Raw genomic sequence first — 20,619 nt, 5'->3', positions numbered from 1 at the left:
AGAGGCATACCACTGGTAACTGGTTGCCTGTTGAACTTTATACCACTGATCACCACCACCCTTTAGCCTGACAGTCCAGCTGGTTTTCCATGCACCTTATCATCTGCTTTCCAATACGTATCTCACCAATTTGGCTGTGGGATACTGTGGGAGACCATGTCAAAGACCTTGTCAAAGTCAAGATGAACAACACCCACTGCCCTCACTTATGCATGGGACTAGTAGTCTCATCACAGAAAGTAGTTAGGTTAGTTGGGTATGATTTACCCTTGATAAATCTGTGCTGGCTGTTCCCAGCCTCCTCCCTGTACCTCACATGGCTGAAAATGGCTTCCAGGAGACTTTGCGCTATAACCTTTCTGTGGACTGAGATTAGGCCTATTGGCCTGTAGTTCCCCAGATCCCCTTTCTTGCCTGTCTTGAAGATGGGTGTGTTATGTACCATTTTCCAGTCTTTGGGAATCTCCCTTGACTTTTACAAGATGATAGGGTGCATCCTTGCAGTGGCACTGACCAGCTCCCTCAGCACTCTTGGACACATCCTTCTGATCCTATGGATTTGTACATGTCCAGTTGTGTTCTCTTACTGAACCACATCTTCATCTACTGTTGGTAACGTTATGTTAGTACCTCAGCCTCTTCCATGCCTTCTGTCACCTGGTCCCCTTTTCCATTAAACTTTAGGCCCACATTTTCCTTAGCCTTTCTTTTGTTGCCGGTGTACTTGCAGAAGCCTTGTCACCTTTCCTATCCCTTGCTAGTTGCAACTCCAGGTGAGCTTTGCCTTTCTTAACTCTCTCTGTGCATGCTTGAGCAGTGTCTCAAATAGTTAAAACTCTACTGAAATTTAGAGATACTGAATACGACTACCAAAGTTTGAATTTGGCCATAATATAGGAATTAGTGGCACTATTCAAAAAAATAGATGTTTGGTTATTTAATTACCTTAAGTGAGCAGATCTTCAGTGCTAGAATTTAAAGACTTGACTCAAGCAGTATAGGTGTCCCACAGCATGGTTTTTATGGGAAATTACAGAAAGGTACTGTGTGTCAAACCACAAAAACATAGTTGATTTAAAAGCTTGGTCATGCTTAATTGTTTTTCTCTTGAAGTACTAATTCAGTTTGGTCTTGCTTAGTTTGAGATTTAACTGAATGAATTAGGAATACAAATATCCTTAGGAACAGAAGGCAAAGCTGGAGGCCCATAGAGAAAGAAGAATGTTCCCAGGGTTAGCATAGTCTGTGCACCACAGCTGGTTGCTGGATAGTGGCCAGGAATAATTTTGACATGTTTATTTCACATTTTTTCTCCATGAACATGTTTTGAGGACACTTCATTAAGTATGTCCGATAGTCTTTGAAGCTCTATGCCTTTAACATTTTTCAAACAACAAACAGGGTGGTGGTTATGAAAATGAAAATTATATTGGCAAGGACTATTTGCACAATGAAAACAGCACCACAAGATAAGTGAATGAAGGCAGTGAACTAGGACAGGTTAGACTTTGATTTATTCTTTTTTGTATGTTTATCTGTGTGAAGGTTTTTGTCATAAGGTATGTTTCATCAGTAACCCTATGCTGACAGACTGTAATAAATCCTGCAAAAAAGGTATCATTTAAGTAAATCATAGAATATGGATATGCACTTTGTCTTGCAAATGTCCTGTATCCTGCATGGTGAATGGTGTACCAGTTTGAACAACAGCCACTATTTTATGTTGCTTCTGGATGCTAATCAGTCAAGCAATGTCACCAAATCTAGATAAGCCTGGGGAATATTTTTGTCTAACTAAATTTTATGATTGGTGTTAAGGAATGTGTTTATACCAGATTGACTAGAAGATATACTGTTATCTTCTGATTGTTCTTAAAATAAGTGATAGATCAGTCACTTTGGCCCAGCAGTTGCTTTGTCAGTTGGGTCAGACCTCTGGGAGCTCCCAACCAGGGAACTGGGGCATTCCATGCAGGAGAATCCATTGAAGCAGTGACAGTCCTTTCCCAGGAAATGAGAGCGATATGACTGTTTGAGCAAAGAATGTGGGCAAACAGCTGAACTTCTCTGCTGGGGTCTGTATGAAATAGTTTGGGCACAGCAGCAGCAGAGCGGGAGGATGCTGCATCGTCTGCATGTGCTCAGCACACAGCCAGGCGTTGCTTCCCTTACTGCAGTTTTCACAAGGGTTCTACAGCTGTAGTCCACTTCTTTGGCTGTGGAAGTTGAACTGCCCTTAATTTTGCAAGATAATTTTTACTACATTGGTGGTGTGTTGGGAATTCTTTTTATCTATAAATATGAATTTTATCCAATATTCTTTAACACTTAAGCTACTTACTGTCACAGAACTTACATAAAATGTGACCTTTTAATTTTTGCACTAAACTTGGAACTGAGTTTTATGAGGTCATTTCAGTGAGATTATGTTCTAATTTGTAAACTTAATATTTGATTACTCTTCCAATGGAGAATAGTTTATTATATGCTTAGGAGGCAGTAAAGGTGGAAGTCATATAGGATTTAAGTTGCTTACACCAGTCATTAGATTTTCATGGGTTTTTAAAGTGTGATCTGTTAAGTACATATTCCTTTCTGGTGAGCAGGATCATGTTTGGGAAACACAGGATATAATTCATAGTTGGGCAGTGTTTTTAATGTTCTGCATCATTAAGAAAATCCCACTTTTATATTTCCATTGCTGGTTTTAAAAGTATACGTGTTCTTAAAGTGTACTGGGTACTCAGCTATCTAGAAAAATGGTCATTAGCCCTGAAACACTGTCTAGGTTAGCAGTGTTAGAGCCAGAGTTTGGGGGTAGAATCAGTGTAGCACAAAACCAGTCAAAACAGTTCTTAGTACACCATCTGATGAGTTATCTGGTATATTTTCAGTACAGGGAAATCTGCAAGGACTGTGCTCACAACGGGTACGCATTCTCAAGGGAATTCTTCTGTAGAATTTGGAGGTTATTTTTGAGTTTAGCTGAAGAAAACAGGCCTTTTCCTTCAATGTATAAAACTAAATATTTCACTGTGTAATTCTTACTAAGAGCTTTTTTAGTTGAGAGAAATTAGTCCATAGAATCTATTATGCTTTGATTGGTCTTAGGCATTGGGCAGTGTTACTTTTTGGGGGGTGGGGAGGGTGGGGGCACTAATACCCCTCTTCTATTCTTTGTTTCTCTAACTTCTGCCTTAGAAATATGTATGTTACAGGTGAGCCCTTTTGCAGGGGGACTTTCTCTTAAAAGTCATTAGTCGATAGGCAGTTTGAATTTTAACATCCTGGAAATCCATACCATCTTGGCCTAGCTCATTTATTGCTTGATCAGGCAAAGGCATAGGTTTGCCTTCTCACTTTGTCCTCTATGCCATGTAATAGTAAGGTCTTTTTAATTTTTTTTATTTTTTTTTTCAGTTCTTGAATGCTTGTTTTGCTTGTGTCTGTGAATAAGACACATTGAAGTTACATTTTAAAATGTAGTGTATTTTTTGTAGGGGGCATGTTGCTGCACAAATGTAAATGTCAGAATGTAGCTTTCTGACTGAAAGCTGTCTAGCTCACTGTTTAAGAAACTCCGTAATGGAAATTCTTACAAAAACAACTATAGATGATGCTCACTTTACTTATTTAGTACCATGGCAAAATTTAGTACTACGCTCAAGTTTGCAGCTGTAAAGTCAGAAATAATTCCATTATTTGAGTCAGAATTGCAAAGGCAATTCACCTTGCAAAGTTTGGAGTGGGTTTTTTTGCTTTTTGTCAGCTGTTGGTTACCTTTCTTTGAAGTAGAACATTAACAACATGCTCAGACTGTTAAAATAATAAAAACCCTGTACAAAATCCTTCCTGAATGACACGATAAGTTTTATCTTATTTTAGTCACCTGAGGGATTCAGGTTAGTGTCCAAATAACCTAAAATACCATAGTCAAAATGGAAGAAGTCATGAGGGATCGTTTGTTTCTTGTTTAGTCTTTACATAACTTAAGGGCCAGCTATGATTTGGCAAAGACTTCAGTGCCACGTTTCAAACTTAAGTCAGTCAGATTGTGCAGGTGAATGTGTCATACTCTTGTCTTAATCGTTAAATTATTAATGGAATTTTTAGGGTTGTGTTATCTGAGACATTCAAATACGTTTTGACTATGTGTGAGTAAGTTCTGAGGTATCAAATATCTCTAAAATATGTTAGGACTACCAAATTAAGAAAACAGAACACTTGCTCTCCTTTCAGCATTGCAGTCCTGGCTGGTTGTTTTCGTAGTCTAAATTGATAATTAACAGAATCCTAAAACTTCATTTTCACTGGAAAATGCTGTTATGCTACCAGTAATAGCTTATTCCTCAAATGTCAAAGTAGAGAAAGATGGAAAAAGGCAAGTAATGTCCAAGTAATGTTTTTTTGGTCTTTCCTTTAGTCATCTTTAATAATTTTGATTGGTACCTTTATCATACGTTAACCTAATTCTACTCTTTGAAATAACCTGTTTATCTGTAGTGTAAGAGCAAGTAAATAAAAAGTATGTATGATTTTTTTAAAAGATAGTCAAATTCTCTTTAATCCTTCAGTGTAGAATGAAATACAGGAAGGGTTTTTTTGAGTACCTTTTTAGCTAATTCTGAAGTGTGGTCAGAGCATTGCAGCAGGAATTGCTGGAACAATCTGTCCTATGTACAAAGATCCAATGTTAATGTGATTTTTCAGGCTATCCTTTGTTGTCAAGTGGTAAATATAATTTGATTTCTGAAAGGCATTTGTTGAGGTTGGAGGTCTTCAAGACCCATCTGGACAAAGCCCTAAGCCCAGTGTTGACCCTGATTTTAAGCAAGGAGGTTGGTTGGGATGACCTAGCACAGTCCCTGTCAACCTGAATGATCATGTGAATACCTGTGTACACAATTGCAGATGTTTGTCTAAAGCTATGTAAATTTTATTACAACTGCAATGAAATCACTGTTTAGTATTTGTGATATTGTTTATCTGAAAAGAAAGCTAATATACTGCAGCAGATACATAGTGAAAGATAAATTATGTATTCTGTCCTTATTAGACTGAAACAGTCATTAATTATGAACAACAGCAAAGTTAAAAAGTCTCACAATTTAATCAGGCATTGCAAACTGAAAACCGTAATGGTGTACTGCAATTCCACTATGAATGACATTACATGTTACGAACAGAATTTTAAGATACATAGATTCTATCTTATCAAACTGCATTATTGAGAATCCTGACAAAACTTCTTAGCAGTTTGGACCCAAACAATAAATCAATACTTAGTTTAGGACTAGGATAATGTGGGGCAGGGGTATCAGGAGTAGAAGGAATTGCACAGTTTTAATTTTGAAGTAAATTCTAGAGTAGTCATTGCCAAGTAAGAGTCCTAGATATTTCTGTTTCTTGATTCTTTAAAATACTAAATGAATCTGATTTTAAATTGTAAGAACTATTGACAGCATTGATTTCATGTAGTATCTTATAAAAATGAAATGAGTAGTTTGTATTTTCCAGAACTATTGTTTCCATCTACCCTAAGAATCAAGAACAAAATGTAGCAATTTGTACTGATTCATCATTTCACAGTTACTTTCACAACAGTAAGATCCAAGACAGTTTTAAAATCAAAAGCTTTGACCTTTTAATACAGCATATAATGGCAAAGGTGTCTAATGCAGATGTGGAACTTACACACGACTCCAGTTTGCAGCATTCAAAGCAGTACTACTGAGAAGGTATTTACTAAGGAAAACATGAAATGACAACCTATCATTTTAAATTGGAAATTTGGAAAAAAGTGTTATTTTTTGCATTCTGTGGATTTTCTAATATTAGGCATAATAGCAACTGTGCTGTTCCTTGCTCTTCTTTTTTAGTTCTTCAGAATGAAGTTGTTTTCTCAGATGGAAAATGGTTGGGGTTATTTACAGTCATGAAAACTGTTCAACTACGATTTATTTAATACACATACATTTCATAAAATGAAGAATCGATATTGCTCCTTCTTTAGCCTTCTCTTCTCCCAGGAGCCCTTTTGAGAAACTTAGCTTTTATAAATTTTTTCTCAGGTCCTCGAATTTGCTCTCTTGGAGATAGCTGTAGCTGTAAAATAAGAATTACTGAGACTGTATGCTGGGCTGTTTGCAATAGTAGAAAATGTGCGGAACATCCTCATTTCTTGCAGTGTATGTGCTAGCTTTATTCATACAATTGAAAAACCTGAGAAGTTGATTTCAAAAGATTTATCTCCTCAAGCAAAGCAATCACTTTCCATTTGCTTTTTATTTTAAGCCAAACGTTGAAGTTGCCCTATGTTGTTTCACAAATAAGCTTTTATTATCAGCAACATGTTATTGAAAGTAGCATAGAACCTGTCGTGTAGGCACAGTTCCACTCTGACAGATGGGCATAGTGTAGGCATGCCAGCCAACCATTCTATACATCACCTAACATTGTATGAAGGGAAGAATTTTTGTCCAGGATTGCCACTGTGGCGTTCAGTGCATATAAGGCTTCAAGTTCAGGAAATGCGCTCAGACTGGTCCATCTCATAGGATGACCAAAAATTTAAAAATAGCCTGGGTTTTAGGTTCTGCTGGGTTTGTACTGGGAAAAGTGACCAGATGCAATGAGGCTTCTGTTTCTTTTTGGCTGTCTGCTGAAGTCACCTAATGGGCTCAGCCAAATAGAATTCTGCCATGGACACACATTTCTCCCTGATTAATTACCTAAGTATGGAAGCATAAGCAGTGTGTAATTTCTCTTCTAAGAAAGCTGTTGTTTGTGACTACATGCATATCTCTTTGGATATAGGAGGATGAGGATCTACTGATGTAGGATGAAATCCTAATGTGAAAATATGATTTTAAATAGAAAATTTTGAATAAGAATAAATCAGACTTCTGGAACTGAAGATTTGGATAGTGAAATGCAGAATATTTTTGCAGCTTCTCAGAAATGCAAATCAGCTATTGCTTGGTTATTGAGGTTTGGGGTTCTGGAGGGTTTTTTTTATTTTTAAAACAAATTGGCTTAATGCCTTGTGCTTGATTTTATAAAGTAGCCAAGCACTGCAGGCTCTTGGCAAATATACTTGCTCGAACAAATGCTTTTGTGTGTTGCACTAGTCAATCTTTATGTCTGTCACTTTTACCTTCCTCAGCATTTTTGTGTAGCTTCAATGTTTTAATCATTAATTTCATCCTTTAAATACCAATGGATTTTGCTAACTTTTCTGGAAGATATGCTGATACGATTCATTTGTGCTTTTGGGGGAACTTGGTTTCTGTTGAAAAGTTTCTAAATTTTGGGAAATGGTTGCATGGCACTCTCATTTACAAGATGGCACAGTATGTGAAAGAACAGGTGTGAAAAATGAAGTGAATAAAATTGCTATTGAAATATAAATTGACATTTCATGGGCTTCTGTTAGGAGAACATCTTTCTAAACTGTACTAAGTATTTAATTTTTCTTTTTAGCTGAATGTTTTCCTTCTGAAATGAAATTACATAATAATATTTAACCAACACTTCTCTGTATACCTAGTTTTAAATGAAAATTCATAATTAAGCTTAATATGAAATTATAAGATTTGATTTAATGCTTTCTTCCAGTACCTGAACTAATGTTCGCTGCATTAGAAGGTGCAGTCATCACTGAGAAGCTTTGTTCTTTTAACAAAAGGTACCAAAAATAAATTCAGTTAGGGTCATAGTCATTTAGTTTAATACTGTTATGATAATGAGTCCTATAATTACTTTCAGATAGTTCTTCCTTCCCAGAGGATGAGATTTTTAGTTTTGATGCCTGCTTAAAGCATGAGAATGACAGTAAAATTAATGTCATAACCTTTACAGCCTATTTATCGTTTTCTGTGTAGTATCCTAAAGGATTTTGTGTAACATCTAAAATAAATGTCTTAGTATGGACAAGCATCAAATTAGGTTAATTGGGTTCACCTGATACTCAGATTCAGTCTGTCTATAAGGACACCAGTTTCATATAAAAGACCTGTGGGTATCTTTCTGTGAAAATTGCTTTTAAATTATTACATGTATAAGCTCTGCTTCCTTTGATTGTTAAAGACCAATTTACAGTGTAGTTTTTTTCCAGTTTATTTGATATTTTTGCTGCTTCTGGTTGAAAATTCATTTATCCCTTCATTCTGTGGTAACATAAGGAGTAGTATAGGCATGATAGAACTTATTTTGTGGCAATAAGATAAATTTTACTTTTTAATTCTGTCCAACTTCCACTCCACTTGAAAATCTATTAGATTGCTGCTGACTGGTCGGAGATGAAAAGAAGATTTCAAGAGAATTGGTTTGAGTTCTGGAGTACTGCAACTTGAATGTTTTATTTATTGCCCTATGGTAGAGTTACAAACTGAGCAAAACGGATTTTAAGATTATAGAGAATTTTAAAAGTTTTATCATTTGGCTAGGCTCTCAGGTGGAGAAAAATTGATGATAATGCCAGATAGAAATAATCAATATCTTCTGTATTTGGAAAGAACCAGTATTGGACTCAAATGTAATCAACGAGGACTGTAAGAATGTTTGCCTCCTCAGTATTCAATAAAAACAACAGGACATCCTGAATTATTAGTGGTGTCCAACCTAAAATTTGTTCTGGACATAAGAGTGTAAAACAGGTGTAAAATTTAGTTAATAATTTTATTTCTAAGTGTGGCTCTTTTTTGAACATCAATGTGTTTTTTATGGGAAGTAGTCATGCCAAGCCAGATTTACAATCAAATCAAAAAGAAAATCGGTTCTGTTGAGGGCACGTATAGGTAGCTGTATAGATGTTATTCTTCAGCTTCTATACTGTGCATTGATTCAGAATTTCAGAACTTTTTTATAAGACTGCAGTTTGATGCATGTCCTAAACACTTGTCAGATATAAATATATGTAGATATTAAATGTGTTACAAGTTGGCTGAAAGATGTCAGAAACTGTCAGTGAGAAAGGAACATGAATCATTATACTTGTCAAGTTGTGGTGGGACTGGTTCCAAGACTAGCACCAGGCAGCAATCAATAAGAGAGTATCACTGTTGATAAATTTGAAAATAGCGTAAAACGCAGACAGGACAGTGACACAAAGTTATGTGGTTTGCATTGTAAACTGTATTTGTATTCAAAGAAAACGCGCTTTAATACAGTTATACATATAACGATGGATAGAAAAAATTGAAGGGATGGTAAGAAGCAGCTTGCCCTGACTTCAAAATCTTGTCTGAAATGCTTGGAAGAAGATGTGGAGCTTGTATTTCCACATGGTATTCTAAGAATTATTGATCTGTATCCTGAAGTCTGGTTTGTTTGCTGTAATTCTAAGAGGAAGTAGTAACCATAAGTGGGGCATCCTTTTAAATGCTCCTCACAACTGGGAGGGACCATGAAAACCTATACAAACGTGACTTCAGAATAATAATTTTGAGAGCCTTCTTTTGAACATAATTTCTTACATTGCTTTTTACAAGAATATGCATTGCTGTAACTACTTCAGTATGTTTTCAAGTGTTGGAAATCCTGAAGTGGAGGAGAAACTTCTGACTTTGTTTCTGTAAAAAGATCTTGTTGAGCAATACGGCCTTAAAGAAGGATCTCTTAGACTGAGTGACAAGTTGAAAATCCATGCTGGTTCCTAGAAGTGTTTTGCCATTCCAAAATTACATCAATGTGGTCTGTTCCATTCTTGTAGGTTAAGAGGGAGTTGTCTATATGTTACCACGACGTGAAACTACAAGTAGATGAGCCGACATCTGTTTGTATACTGGTTCTGAGAGATCAGAGGTTGACTGCTTAAGTACCACGGACAGAGGCTCTTTGAGGCAGCCTGGGATCTGCTGATATGCATCTGCAAACCTGTGCCAGGAGGTGCTGGTTGACATACAAGAGCTTCTTATTACATATGGCTCAGCACAGAAGATACAGGTACCAAAGAGCCTCACCTGTTTGCTGTGTGAGAGGTCTTCTCACAGCAGCCACACTCAATTTTCTTTTATGCTTTGGTATTGAACTTCCTGGAAATTGAATTGATTTTGTCTCTTTTATACTTTACTGCTGCCTACAGAACCATCTTCTTCCTGGAATGTCTCCATTGCTTTTTGAGAGTCAATTGCATGATAGTAAAGAAACGTATTCAAGACTTATTTTTGTGTTTGGTAATTGCATCAGAATTTGTCCTAACGATTTTTTTATTTATCCCAAACCAATCTTTTGGTACTTCTTGTGCTCAGAAGGGGGCTTTTGAGCTCCTGTCTGGAATGTTCTTTATGTAAGATTCTACCGGCTCTTAAATTGGCCAAGAAATTAAGCAAACTCCACATTGGCACAGCTGGCTCTGCTCATGTGAAATGTTATAGATACGCACTGGGATGAAAGCCTAGATCCAAGTAAACCCCCAAGTAGTTGGAGTTCCACCTGTGTCGGTTAATGGACTTGTATGTTACCTTCCCAAAGCCTTCAACTGCATCAGAAGAACAAGAGTTTTATACCCTGTGTGACTTTTAACATGTTAGTGGTGTTCAGCCAAACCAAACTATTATGCAGCCATTCCAAAAGCTAGACCATTTTATGATAAAGAAAATCTAAGTGGATAATAATGTAGTTTTGAATTGTCATTATATTGTACTGTGTCTTTCTTACTTGACTGTTGAATCACACTTGACCAAAGCTTAAGTAACACACTGACTGCACTGGAAAGAAATAGCCAACTCTTAAGTTACTGGGTGGCCACTTGATGTAATGCTATTTTATGTCAAACATTATGCATCAAATTTTGCGATAAGTACCAACGTCAAATTCAGGAGAGGTGACAGTGTAGTGTATGCTTCACAAATGCAAGCTAATATCGTAGCATCCATGGAAGATCCTGCTTGTCAGTCAGTTATATGGGATCCATGCAGTCAGATGTTTGAAGGAAAATGATTGCTTAACCCTACATTGTGATTCTTCAGAATGCATTGTGACATTGGAATTCATTACATGTCCTCTTTTCTGGCTTTTTTCTGGCTTTAGTGGTGGTTTTCAATTACAAGAAGCCTAAGATAGTTGTACCCAGTGTTGAAATATGGAGAGTGCTTATAAGGGTATGTGTGATCCAGAGAAACACTTGGTTTAAAACTCTGGTGGTGTTTTGCATGAGGTATGGGCATACTGGGATCCATTCTGAAATACAATTTCAGAAAACTATGGCTGTTGTCCTATTTTTTGTTGTTGTTTATGAAAAATTAGCAGAATTTCTAAGTATCTGTATTTCTTCTTTCCAGGAACGTTGTCGTAACTATTAAAGGGCATAATGCAGAATCCGTTAACTTTTTCTGCAGGTATAGTATACTTCCTGTACTTTTTTTGAGAAATTGGATGCTTGTGATTCAAAATGTGGAAGAAATATCATCATCATTAATAAATCACTGTATAACTCATGTCTACTATTCTACCCTAAGATGGTTTAAAAAAAAAAAGAAGCCATTATACTGCAGCATTTATCACTTTAAACAATTGCAACAAATTCTTCTTTAGGACATTGCTAGTTACTGTTAACACCTATAGTTGAAACTTGAAATATATAAATCTGCTTCTTGTTTGCTTCAGCAGAATTAAGTGTCCAGGGTTTATTATAATTTTTTTATTCTCATATAATTGAAAATCATTGTCATATTTGACCCCCATATAATTGGGGGTTAAATCTATTTGCAAGTTATGCTACAAGACTAGCACAAACAAGAACATAAGTATTTTCTAAATATAAACTTAGATTTTTAGATTTTAAATGCCTTTTCTGTAGCATTCCTATCCTTACTAACATTTTTTGTGTTTAACTATATTTCTTCTATGTTTTGTCTTTTCAGAAGTCATCTTCTGTTGATTTAGTTTTCAGTAGGGTTAGCGACTTGAATTTTTCCTGCCATTATTAGTAAGGGTATTTGTGCTGCAACTGTGTATTCCCAAGCCTTTAAATGTGCAGCAGTAACTTTTATTTCCTTTCCCTTTTGATCTGTGTCACAATGCTAATGTTTAAATACAATTTTTAACTTGAATGTCATTTTTAATGATACTTCTTAAATGTGAGTGAATGTTTGATGAATATGACATAAGCTCTAATGGACCTTTCAGAACCATTGCAGGTTGTCAGTTAAGTTTCCATTGTTAGTACTTATGTTAATTAAGAAAAGCACTATATATTACTTAACTTGAAGCCTTGAGCTTTTACTGTCATGTAAGTTTATACTTTACCTGTTTTGTGAAGACTGAGTATTTTTATGATACTGTAATAATTCTGAGGAAGCTATTCCAGAAGGATGTCATGCAAATTGATCTTAGTTGATGAGTTCTGAGTCTAATGGGACTATTCTTTCAAGGAAGACAGTACTTACTGTTGTGTAAAGTTATCCACCCTGCAGTGTGCTTTACATCCGTATGCTTATGACTGAGATACTTAATTCTAATACTTAAAAATCTTAATTTAATTTTTCCTTTAAATAACAGGAATTTGACTGCTGTTGTAGTCAAATTGAATGTGTTATCTTTATGTTAAAGCCATTTCTGAATAACAGGAGAATATAGACTGTGAAGCTGTTTGCAAACTTGAAACTGATGAATCATTTGCTTTGAGATTTTTTGAAACCTTTTTTTTTTTTTTCTTTTCTGAACAGAAATCTATTCCAGTCAGTATCCTGTTATCAACTTGCACCCAGAGTAAATTATAAAAGCCATGTTGTAAACTTTGGAAGTGAGGGTTTATGTTAGAAATCATAACCAGATCCTGACCAAGAGCTATATCAGTGTGAAATCTTGATATTCTACAAATATACTAGCCTTTGTATATTTTTTTAATATTCTTTTTACTATCACTCATTTTTGTCCTTGTATCAAGCATCACTTTTGTTTGGTAAATGTGTTATGGCACTTTGAAAATGTTGAGGCTGTTAGCAATTTATAATGATTTATGTACAACTATAACATTGGTATATTTCTTACAAATAAGAGGTTTGAAAATAAATGGTATTGGAAGTAGAACCTATCCATCAGTTACATTCAGTATAGCATTTTTGTCAGTCTTTCTATACTTTGAAAGTGCTTGTTATTTTTCAGTTGAGTATGGAAGTAATGGTTAGTGCAAGTTCTTTGAGTGACAGCATAAACCCTTCACTGCCACCATTTGTCATGTGATAGCAGGAGTTCTGTAATTTGATATGTACTACTTCAGGGCATCGGTATTTTTCTCAATTTAAAATATTTTATAAGAAAGGTGATTATATAACAAGCAGTTGTAACTGTGTTCAAACAGATGCACTTTTCTGAGTAATGATAAATATTTAACTTCTAAGATTTTAGTTTTTTCCTAGGAATTGTGAAATTATCATCAAAGCATCATATTCTGTCATTCACGCTCATGTTGAGCAAGTGCTAGGTTTTTTTATAGTGCTTCATAGTGACATAAAATACCAGTGTGCCTTAGAGAACTGAAATACCTTTGGCATTGTCAGATTTATAAATCTTTTTTGTTAGATGACTCTAACATGAAATAATTGTGTATCTTGTCCAATTATTGTGCAAAATATAAGGCTGTCCTGGTTTACCTAGGAATTTATTTAATGCATTTTTGTCTTTTTAAAATATACATTGGAAAAGTATATCACAGGCTGAAATCATAGTTTTGATCCTTGAGTATGTTTATTTTAATTAAAAAAAAACCATATAGTTTTTTAAAAAATCATTGTATAGTTTAGTACATTTTGTATCCATGTTAGTATGGTCATTTGGTGCTGGGAGATTTCAAACTTCAATTAGCCATGTAAATGTGTTTCTTAGCATCAACTCTCACTTTGCTGGAACCCCTGCTGCCTTTATATCATTAACATAAATGCAGGTGCAAATAGCATTTATGTACTTTGATAGAAAGCAGTTGGAGACATTTCACTGTGGGACACGACACTTTCAGATTGTGTACATCTGTTCAAATAATGTATCCAAGCCAGTGACATGAATGCAAGGATAAAAACATCTGCCCCTGAGACCATTTGCCATAGAGCAGATGCTTACATCTTTATTTATGCAGATGGCTTGTGTGATGAGCTAAGCAATGATGAAAGCAAGGAAGTTTGACAAAGATTTCAGGGTATTGCTTGGCATGGGAAAATATGTTGGTAAGAGGGCTTCGTTTTCAGATGTTGACCAAAAGAAGAACATCTGTTATAAATACCGATGTTTTTAGTAACATGGACGTGTTATTTGGGACGTTAACTAGATTAACACAAAATCAGTAAAGGACTTAAAAAAATCTCTTTGCACAAAAATTGTACTGCAGTTATAGAAGATCCTAAATAGTTTAATAGAAGTAATTGCTGTTAACAGGAAGGCTCAGCTGCTTTGCTTAAGATGTTCTCAAGTTTATCCAAACCATTGAATTGACTGAGAAGTTTGCAAAGGTAGAGTATTTTGAAATAATAACTCGTCACGAAGTTGTTCAGAGGTTGCGTGCAGTGCTGTAAAAGATTTCATGACCTTGGGGATTTTGTAATAGAAGCCGTATTTAGCGTCACAAAATTTTTAGGCAAGTAGTTCAGCCTTTCTGTTGTTTGCAAATTGCTGTAGGGTAGTCGACGTGAGTCGCAGACCTAAACCGAGCTGGCACTTAAAAGAAGGAACCGAAAGTGCCGCGGTGTGGCCCTCCCGGCCGCAGCAGGGCTCGCCCGGCTCGGGCGGAGGCCGGAGGCAGCGGTGACGGGCGCCCGACTCCCCCTGCTGGACTCTGCGCCAAGGGGCTCCTTTGTCTGCCGGCGCACGCCAGCTACACGTGAATTTAATTAGGAAAGTGCTGATGTTTCGGCACATGGCAAGTTAAGGATATCATCTTTGGCCTGCATTCCTGTTGGCTGCGTTCTGGTTTAATTCCCTTGCATCTTGGCACCTATTACAAGTGTTTGCTGATATATTGTCACTTATCAGCAGTGTATTCAATCAATTCCTTTACAGCACATCCAGTACCTTCTTTTGAGAACCGGTGCTGCCTTTAAACAATACAGTGGCTAGCGTGAGCAGGCTTAGCAATGCCAATAAGCGTTGCAAATAATTGTAATTGTGCACAGGGGGAGGAAAAACATTCAGATACTGTAATTAAAATTGTTTTCTGCTACATCCTACTGCCAGAAAGGCCTAGCTATGTCCACGTTCAGCAACAAGTGATAAGTTTATATGTTCTGAAAACTAATGTCTTCCTAGCCAGGACCATAGTCTTTCTGAAGATGTTTTAGTTTTCTTATGCTCCACAGGGCTGTGTCTGCCTTTGAAAAAATTTACATATCTATATGAAGTACTGTGGAGATCCTCTAATCTTTATTTTTGTTTTAATCCTTAGTGGAATTGGCTACAGGTTGCAGTGTTTTGCATATGTCAGCCAGAGCTATAGAGTCCTTTTCTGAAGAAATTTGGGTCATGATGAAAGAAAAGGGGGGACAGGTAGACCAAACAAAAAACCTGGACAGAGATTCCCCATTCAAAATTTAGATCACTTAGGCAATTTTCAAAAGAAATGAGCTATTTAGAAAATCCCTTAGAAAATACTTTCCAGCTATCATCTAAGTTTAACAATGTGTTCTATATTCTGGCCCTTTCTTTGGGGAATGATTTCCCCTTTCTTTGGGGAAGACTCAAAATAGGCCAGGTCAAGACTGACAGTCTTCTGAGCCTCTGCTCATCTTTAATGAGGGAGCACTTTCCGAGGTTTGTATGACAGAAGTCACCATACAGGTGCTTTTAATGCTTCAAGTAAAATGTATTTGCTCTATTGAGTCAAAGTGGTGAATTAATTGTTTGTTTTTTCTTGCATACAGGCTCTCTTCAGAAAGAAGTGTTCTGATTTTCACAAAATAGTCATAGTCTATGAAAGGAATAACAATTTTGCTCTTCTGTTGTGCTCTCTATTTGCACATCAGTATTTGCAAAAAACAAATTTTGGGAGTAAGAGACATAATTCCCTTACTGCAATCAGATGTACGTGTTCTCTGTCCCATGCACGGAAGGGAGGAGGGTTGAACTCTCAGTAAGATGGAAGATAGATTCTATTCTCTGCTTGTTTGAAAGGGGAGCAAGAGTCTAGTCATAAAATATTTTATGCTTTGTTTGTAGGATGGTTCTACTTGACCCTTTTGTGCTGCATAGTTTCTGAAGAATTCTGCCTTCGTTTTTATAGCAGACCTGGTCATTATTGTTTCCTGCACTTAAGGAAAAAATAAGTCTATTAATTACCACTTACATTAGGCATATCAAGATTTTGTCCAGGTTGATGTGATCTTGATAGACCTTTTAAGAAGGACTTTACATTGACATTGACTTTACAGTGAATGAATTACTGTTTAGGTCTGTATCTTTCTTGAAGCTCGCTGAAAGGAATTTCGACTGGCAGTTCTCCCAGAAAATAATTTTTAAAAATCCAATTACAATCTTTTCTTTTGAATCTTCTGTTTATCCCCACTTTCTAAAGTACCTAATTTATATTTGCAATGCCACTGAAGGTTTATGAATTATGAGTTTATGACCAGTGCTTCCATCACCTCCTTCAGCTATTTTCTGAACAATTAGTTCCCCCAAGTGGCTGCGTTACTGAAGCCTTGCTTCACAAATCTCCAGGGATGGTACCCTCTATGGAGCAGAATGACTGGGCAAAACTGACAAAGATAAACCACTGGATTTGCAGTGATACCAAAATAATTTCCATTTGACTCAATTGAGTCGTCTTAGAGCAGCATGGTTTCTAGATAATGCCCAGTTGAAGTTTGACATGGTTGGTTGCTGAAGCTAGTAGAGGCATTTAGAAGTTGAAACACAGTCTTTGATATATCTAACAATCTCTCTCTCATAGAGAAGTTCCATGCTTAAACAGAAAAGAACCAGTGTTTTGATCTTTAATAGTGACTTGTGTAGTTGCAGAGGCCAGGCACCATCTTGAGCCCACAGATTTATCTGCACAAACGTTATTCCTAAGTTCTCTTACTGCCATAGTGAGAAAAATCTGTGTGTGATTTCTTCAGCTGCAAAGGTGGAAAAAGTTATTAATAATTACAGATGCTTTATGTCTAGCTCTCTTTATGTCAGTTTTCATTTCTTAATATGAAAATATTTTGATCTGCTTAAAACCTATTAATTATGTTAACCTTAATATGAAATGAGTAGCTTATAACTTGAAAGACTGTGCCTTCAAAAAAATGGAAAGCTTTTAAAGTTCACAAACGCTGCATGAGAGGTGTTAAGAGAACATGTGGATCTGCTAATAAATGTATTTTAAATTCATTGCAAAAGTGTGTTTCAAAATCTCATATGTATACATGTTCTGACTTTTAGGAAAGACTTCCAAGACTTTCTTCCTTTATACAGTAGCACAGAAATGGCTTTTTTTAATAGGAGGTTGTGTTAAGCCTTGCATTGCCCACTTTTTATATAAGATGTTGCTCTTAAATATTGATTTACCCACATGTGGCTAATACATTTGATACTACAACTCAAAAAGGTTACCTCAAAGCTGTTGGCCACTTGTTGTTCCCTTTAGAAATAGGATTTCATACATATTTTAAAAGTTACTTGTGTTGGGAAAATACAGAGATACGTGATATCTAAATATATGAGAAATCCAAAATTATGTCTTAGATTATTATTGTTGCTAATGCTGATAATATAGTATTGAGATGCATTGATTTCTTGATGTGTTAACTTCTGTTTAACATATCTGCTTTTGCATGGGTATTGGTTTATGTTACACTTTTCTCTGAGGACAGAGATACTGGAGCCAAGATGCTGGCAAGATTGTATTGGCAGAAAGAAGCCTTAAATAGAGTTATAGAATGGTTTGGGTTGGAAGAGACCGTTAAAGATCATCTAGTCCAATGCTCCTGCAATAAGCGGGAACATCTTCAACTAGATCAGGTTGCTCAGAGCCCCATCCAACCTGACCTTGAATGTTCCCAGGGATGGGGCATCTACCACCTCTCTGGGCAACCTGTGCCAGTGTTTCACCACCCTCATCATAAAAAAATTTCTTCCTTATATCTAGTCTGAATCTCCCTTCTTTTAGTTTAAACCATTAACCCCTTGTCCTATCACTACAGGCCCTGTTAAGAAGTCTGTCCCCATCTTTCTTATAATCCCCCTTTAAGTATTGAAAGGCCACAATAAGGTCTCCCCAGAGCCTTCTCTTCTCCAGGCTGAAGAACCCCAACTCTCTCAGCCTTTCCTCATAGGAGAGGTGTTCCATGCCTCTGGTCATTTTCATGGCCCTCCTCTGGATCTGCTCCAGAAGGTCCATGTCTTTCCTGTACTGAGGATTCCAGAGCTGATCGCGGTATTGCGGGTGGGGTCTCACCAGAGCAGAGGGGCAGAATCACCTCCTTTGACCTGCTCGCCACGCTTCTTTTGATGCAGCTCAGGATACGGTTGGCTTTCTGGGCTGCTAGCACACACTGCCAGCTCATGTCCAGCTTTTCATTCACCAGTACCCCCAAGTCCTTCTCTGCAGGTCTGCTCTCAGTCCCTTCATCCCGCAGCCTGTATTGATACCAGGCGTTGCCCCAACTCTGGTGCAGGACCTTGCACTTGGCCTTGTTGAACCTCATGAGGTTCACATGGGCCCACTTCTTGAGCTTGTCCAGGTCCCTCTGAATGGTATCTTGTCCCTCAGGCATGTCAGCCACACCACTCAGCTTGGTGTCTGTTGTCCGCAAACTTGCTGAGGGTGCACTTGATCCCACTATCTATGTCATTGATGAAGATGTTAAACAGTACTTGTCCCAATATGGACCCCTGAGGGACACTACTTGTCACTGACCTCCATCTGGACATTGAGCTGTTGACCACTACTTTCTGGATGTGACCACCCAGCCAATTCCTTATCCACCGAATAGTCCATCTATCAAATCTATATCTCTCCAATTTAGAGAGAAGGATGTTGTGGGGGACTGTGTTAAAGGCCTTATAGAAGTCCAGGTAGATGACAGCATTTTAATGAAGCAACTCCTATGTATACTTTCAAACAACAGAGGAAAGCAATTCTGGAAATTGAGAAAGTGCAGCTACCTAACAGCAGAGATTAATACTTTTTTCCTCCTTTTTTCTTTTTTTTTTTTTTTTTTTTTTTTTTTTTTTGCATAAGCTAAGTTATATAGTAATTCTCTGAAAAGCAGATCTGTATAAACTTTGGCATATATCAATATAGGGTTGATAGTGTAATAAGGAGTTTCGGGAAAAAAACAAGGCTGAATTAGACAGTAAACTGAAGAACTTCCCTAAATATGAACTATGTACCCATGATCTTGGATTACTGTATGAGTTATCTCTCCAAAATGACTGTTTATGCCAAAAATAGTTTTAGCTTATTCCCACACTGAAAAGTGTCGCTAGAAATTTTAAGGTTGAACATCTGTTCTAGTGGAGTCCAGTTAATGTCAAAAAAACATTTTTATTGTGTAACTTTGTTGTTGTAAAGCTCTCTTCTGCTAAGAAGAGTCTTTTGGAGACTATTTAAGGAATCCGAGAAGCATCCCACTGGTCACAGAATTTTTTGAAATGCATCATAATCCTAATCCCTTAAGATAATAAACTTGCACAGATGATAAAGCAAAGACCTTTCTAAATGATAAAATGCTTGGTGCACAACTAGCAAATCACATTGATGCTCAAATCAGAATTAATTATATATAGCTTTAAAGAGGTCTAATATTATTTTTTAGAATTTTAATGAACTATTTTGGTCTTGGTCCTCCTGTGGTACACCAGCACATGTTTTCTAAGCTTATTTGTCCATTCTGTCCAATCTTAGTGTTTGCGTGAATGATGTACTGTGATTTTCCAATCTTGCATTAGAATACATCTTTATATTCTTTATTCTTCTAATATATTTTAAATGGCATAAAAGGACTACTATGTAGATAGAATTATATTACTCTTTACAAAAAACAAGTACTAAAAAGGTAAGAAATGCAAGATACGAGGTTGTCCTTGTGGCTTAAATGCTTCTCATTTCCAAATCACATGTAATAGTAATGTTCGTCACCCATCTTAAGCCTGCATTTAATTCCCGTATCCCACCTTGACTCTTTGGCCTAGACACTTTCTAAGTCTCATTTCTAGTTCTCTTGTCCTCTTCATGCTTGCCCTGTATATATCCTAGTTTCTCTTCCACACTGTCAGCTCAGCAGTTAAGAGAGAAGGAGAGGCCATTTCCTTGTTCCAACTTGGGTGTTTGGACCTAAAGCTATAGTTTTAAGAAAAATGTAGCCCAGTCTGAAGCAGGAGTGCATTCAATAGAATGTAATCACTGGAAAAATTAGCTCCTTAAAGTATCTGTTGAACACATGCCAAGAGCTTTCAACTTTGCCAAATTTGGGCAGCTTTTCACAGACAAAAGAGACATTGCTGTGTCAAATACAAAGGTCTTCATCTAATGCACAGATGTGTTACTAGATTTTTTTTATTTTTTTTTTTTAAATGCAGTCATACCTTGGGATGGCTGGCATTTTCTCTTGAAATTAATTTTAGAAAATTATCCGAGGCAAATACTGAGAACAGAACATTCCACCCAAACAGTTTTTATTAGGCAAAGATAGAAATGACTGC

At 36.6% G+C, this 20,619-nt stretch overlaps 1 protein-coding gene across 11 annotated transcripts in view; it reads left to right on the top strand.

Annotated features, from left to right (window-relative positions):
- The window catches only part of ZNF438 (zinc finger protein 438), a 55,177-nt gene that overhangs the window by 23,344 nt on the left and 11,214 nt on the right, over positions 1–20,619 (top strand). For 7 of the 11 annotated variants that reach the window (XM_030009047.1, XM_030009052.1, XM_030009042.1 and 4 more), the window contains 2 exons: positions 9,713–9,945; positions 11,283–11,339. In XM_030009047.1, coding sequence (XP_029864907.1) covers positions 11,312–11,339 — 28 coding nt within the window. In that variant the 5' untranslated portion in view covers positions 9,713–9,945; positions 11,283–11,311. Of the gene's footprint in view, positions 1–7,621; positions 7,688–9,712; positions 9,946–11,282; positions 11,340–20,619 lie in introns of those variants that run through there. The other 4 variants (XM_030009043.1, XM_030009051.2, XM_030009053.2 and 1 more) reach the window with 2 other exon arrangements.

This window comes from Aquila chrysaetos, chromosome 3, assembly GCF_900496995.4.
Source record: "Aquila chrysaetos chrysaetos chromosome 3, bAquChr1.4, whole genome shotgun sequence".
Taxonomy (NCBI): domain Eukaryota; kingdom Metazoa; phylum Chordata; class Aves; order Accipitriformes; family Accipitridae; genus Aquila; species Aquila chrysaetos.
Note: the sequence above shows the minus strand (reverse complement) of the source record. Positions and strands in the feature narration are given on the sequence as shown.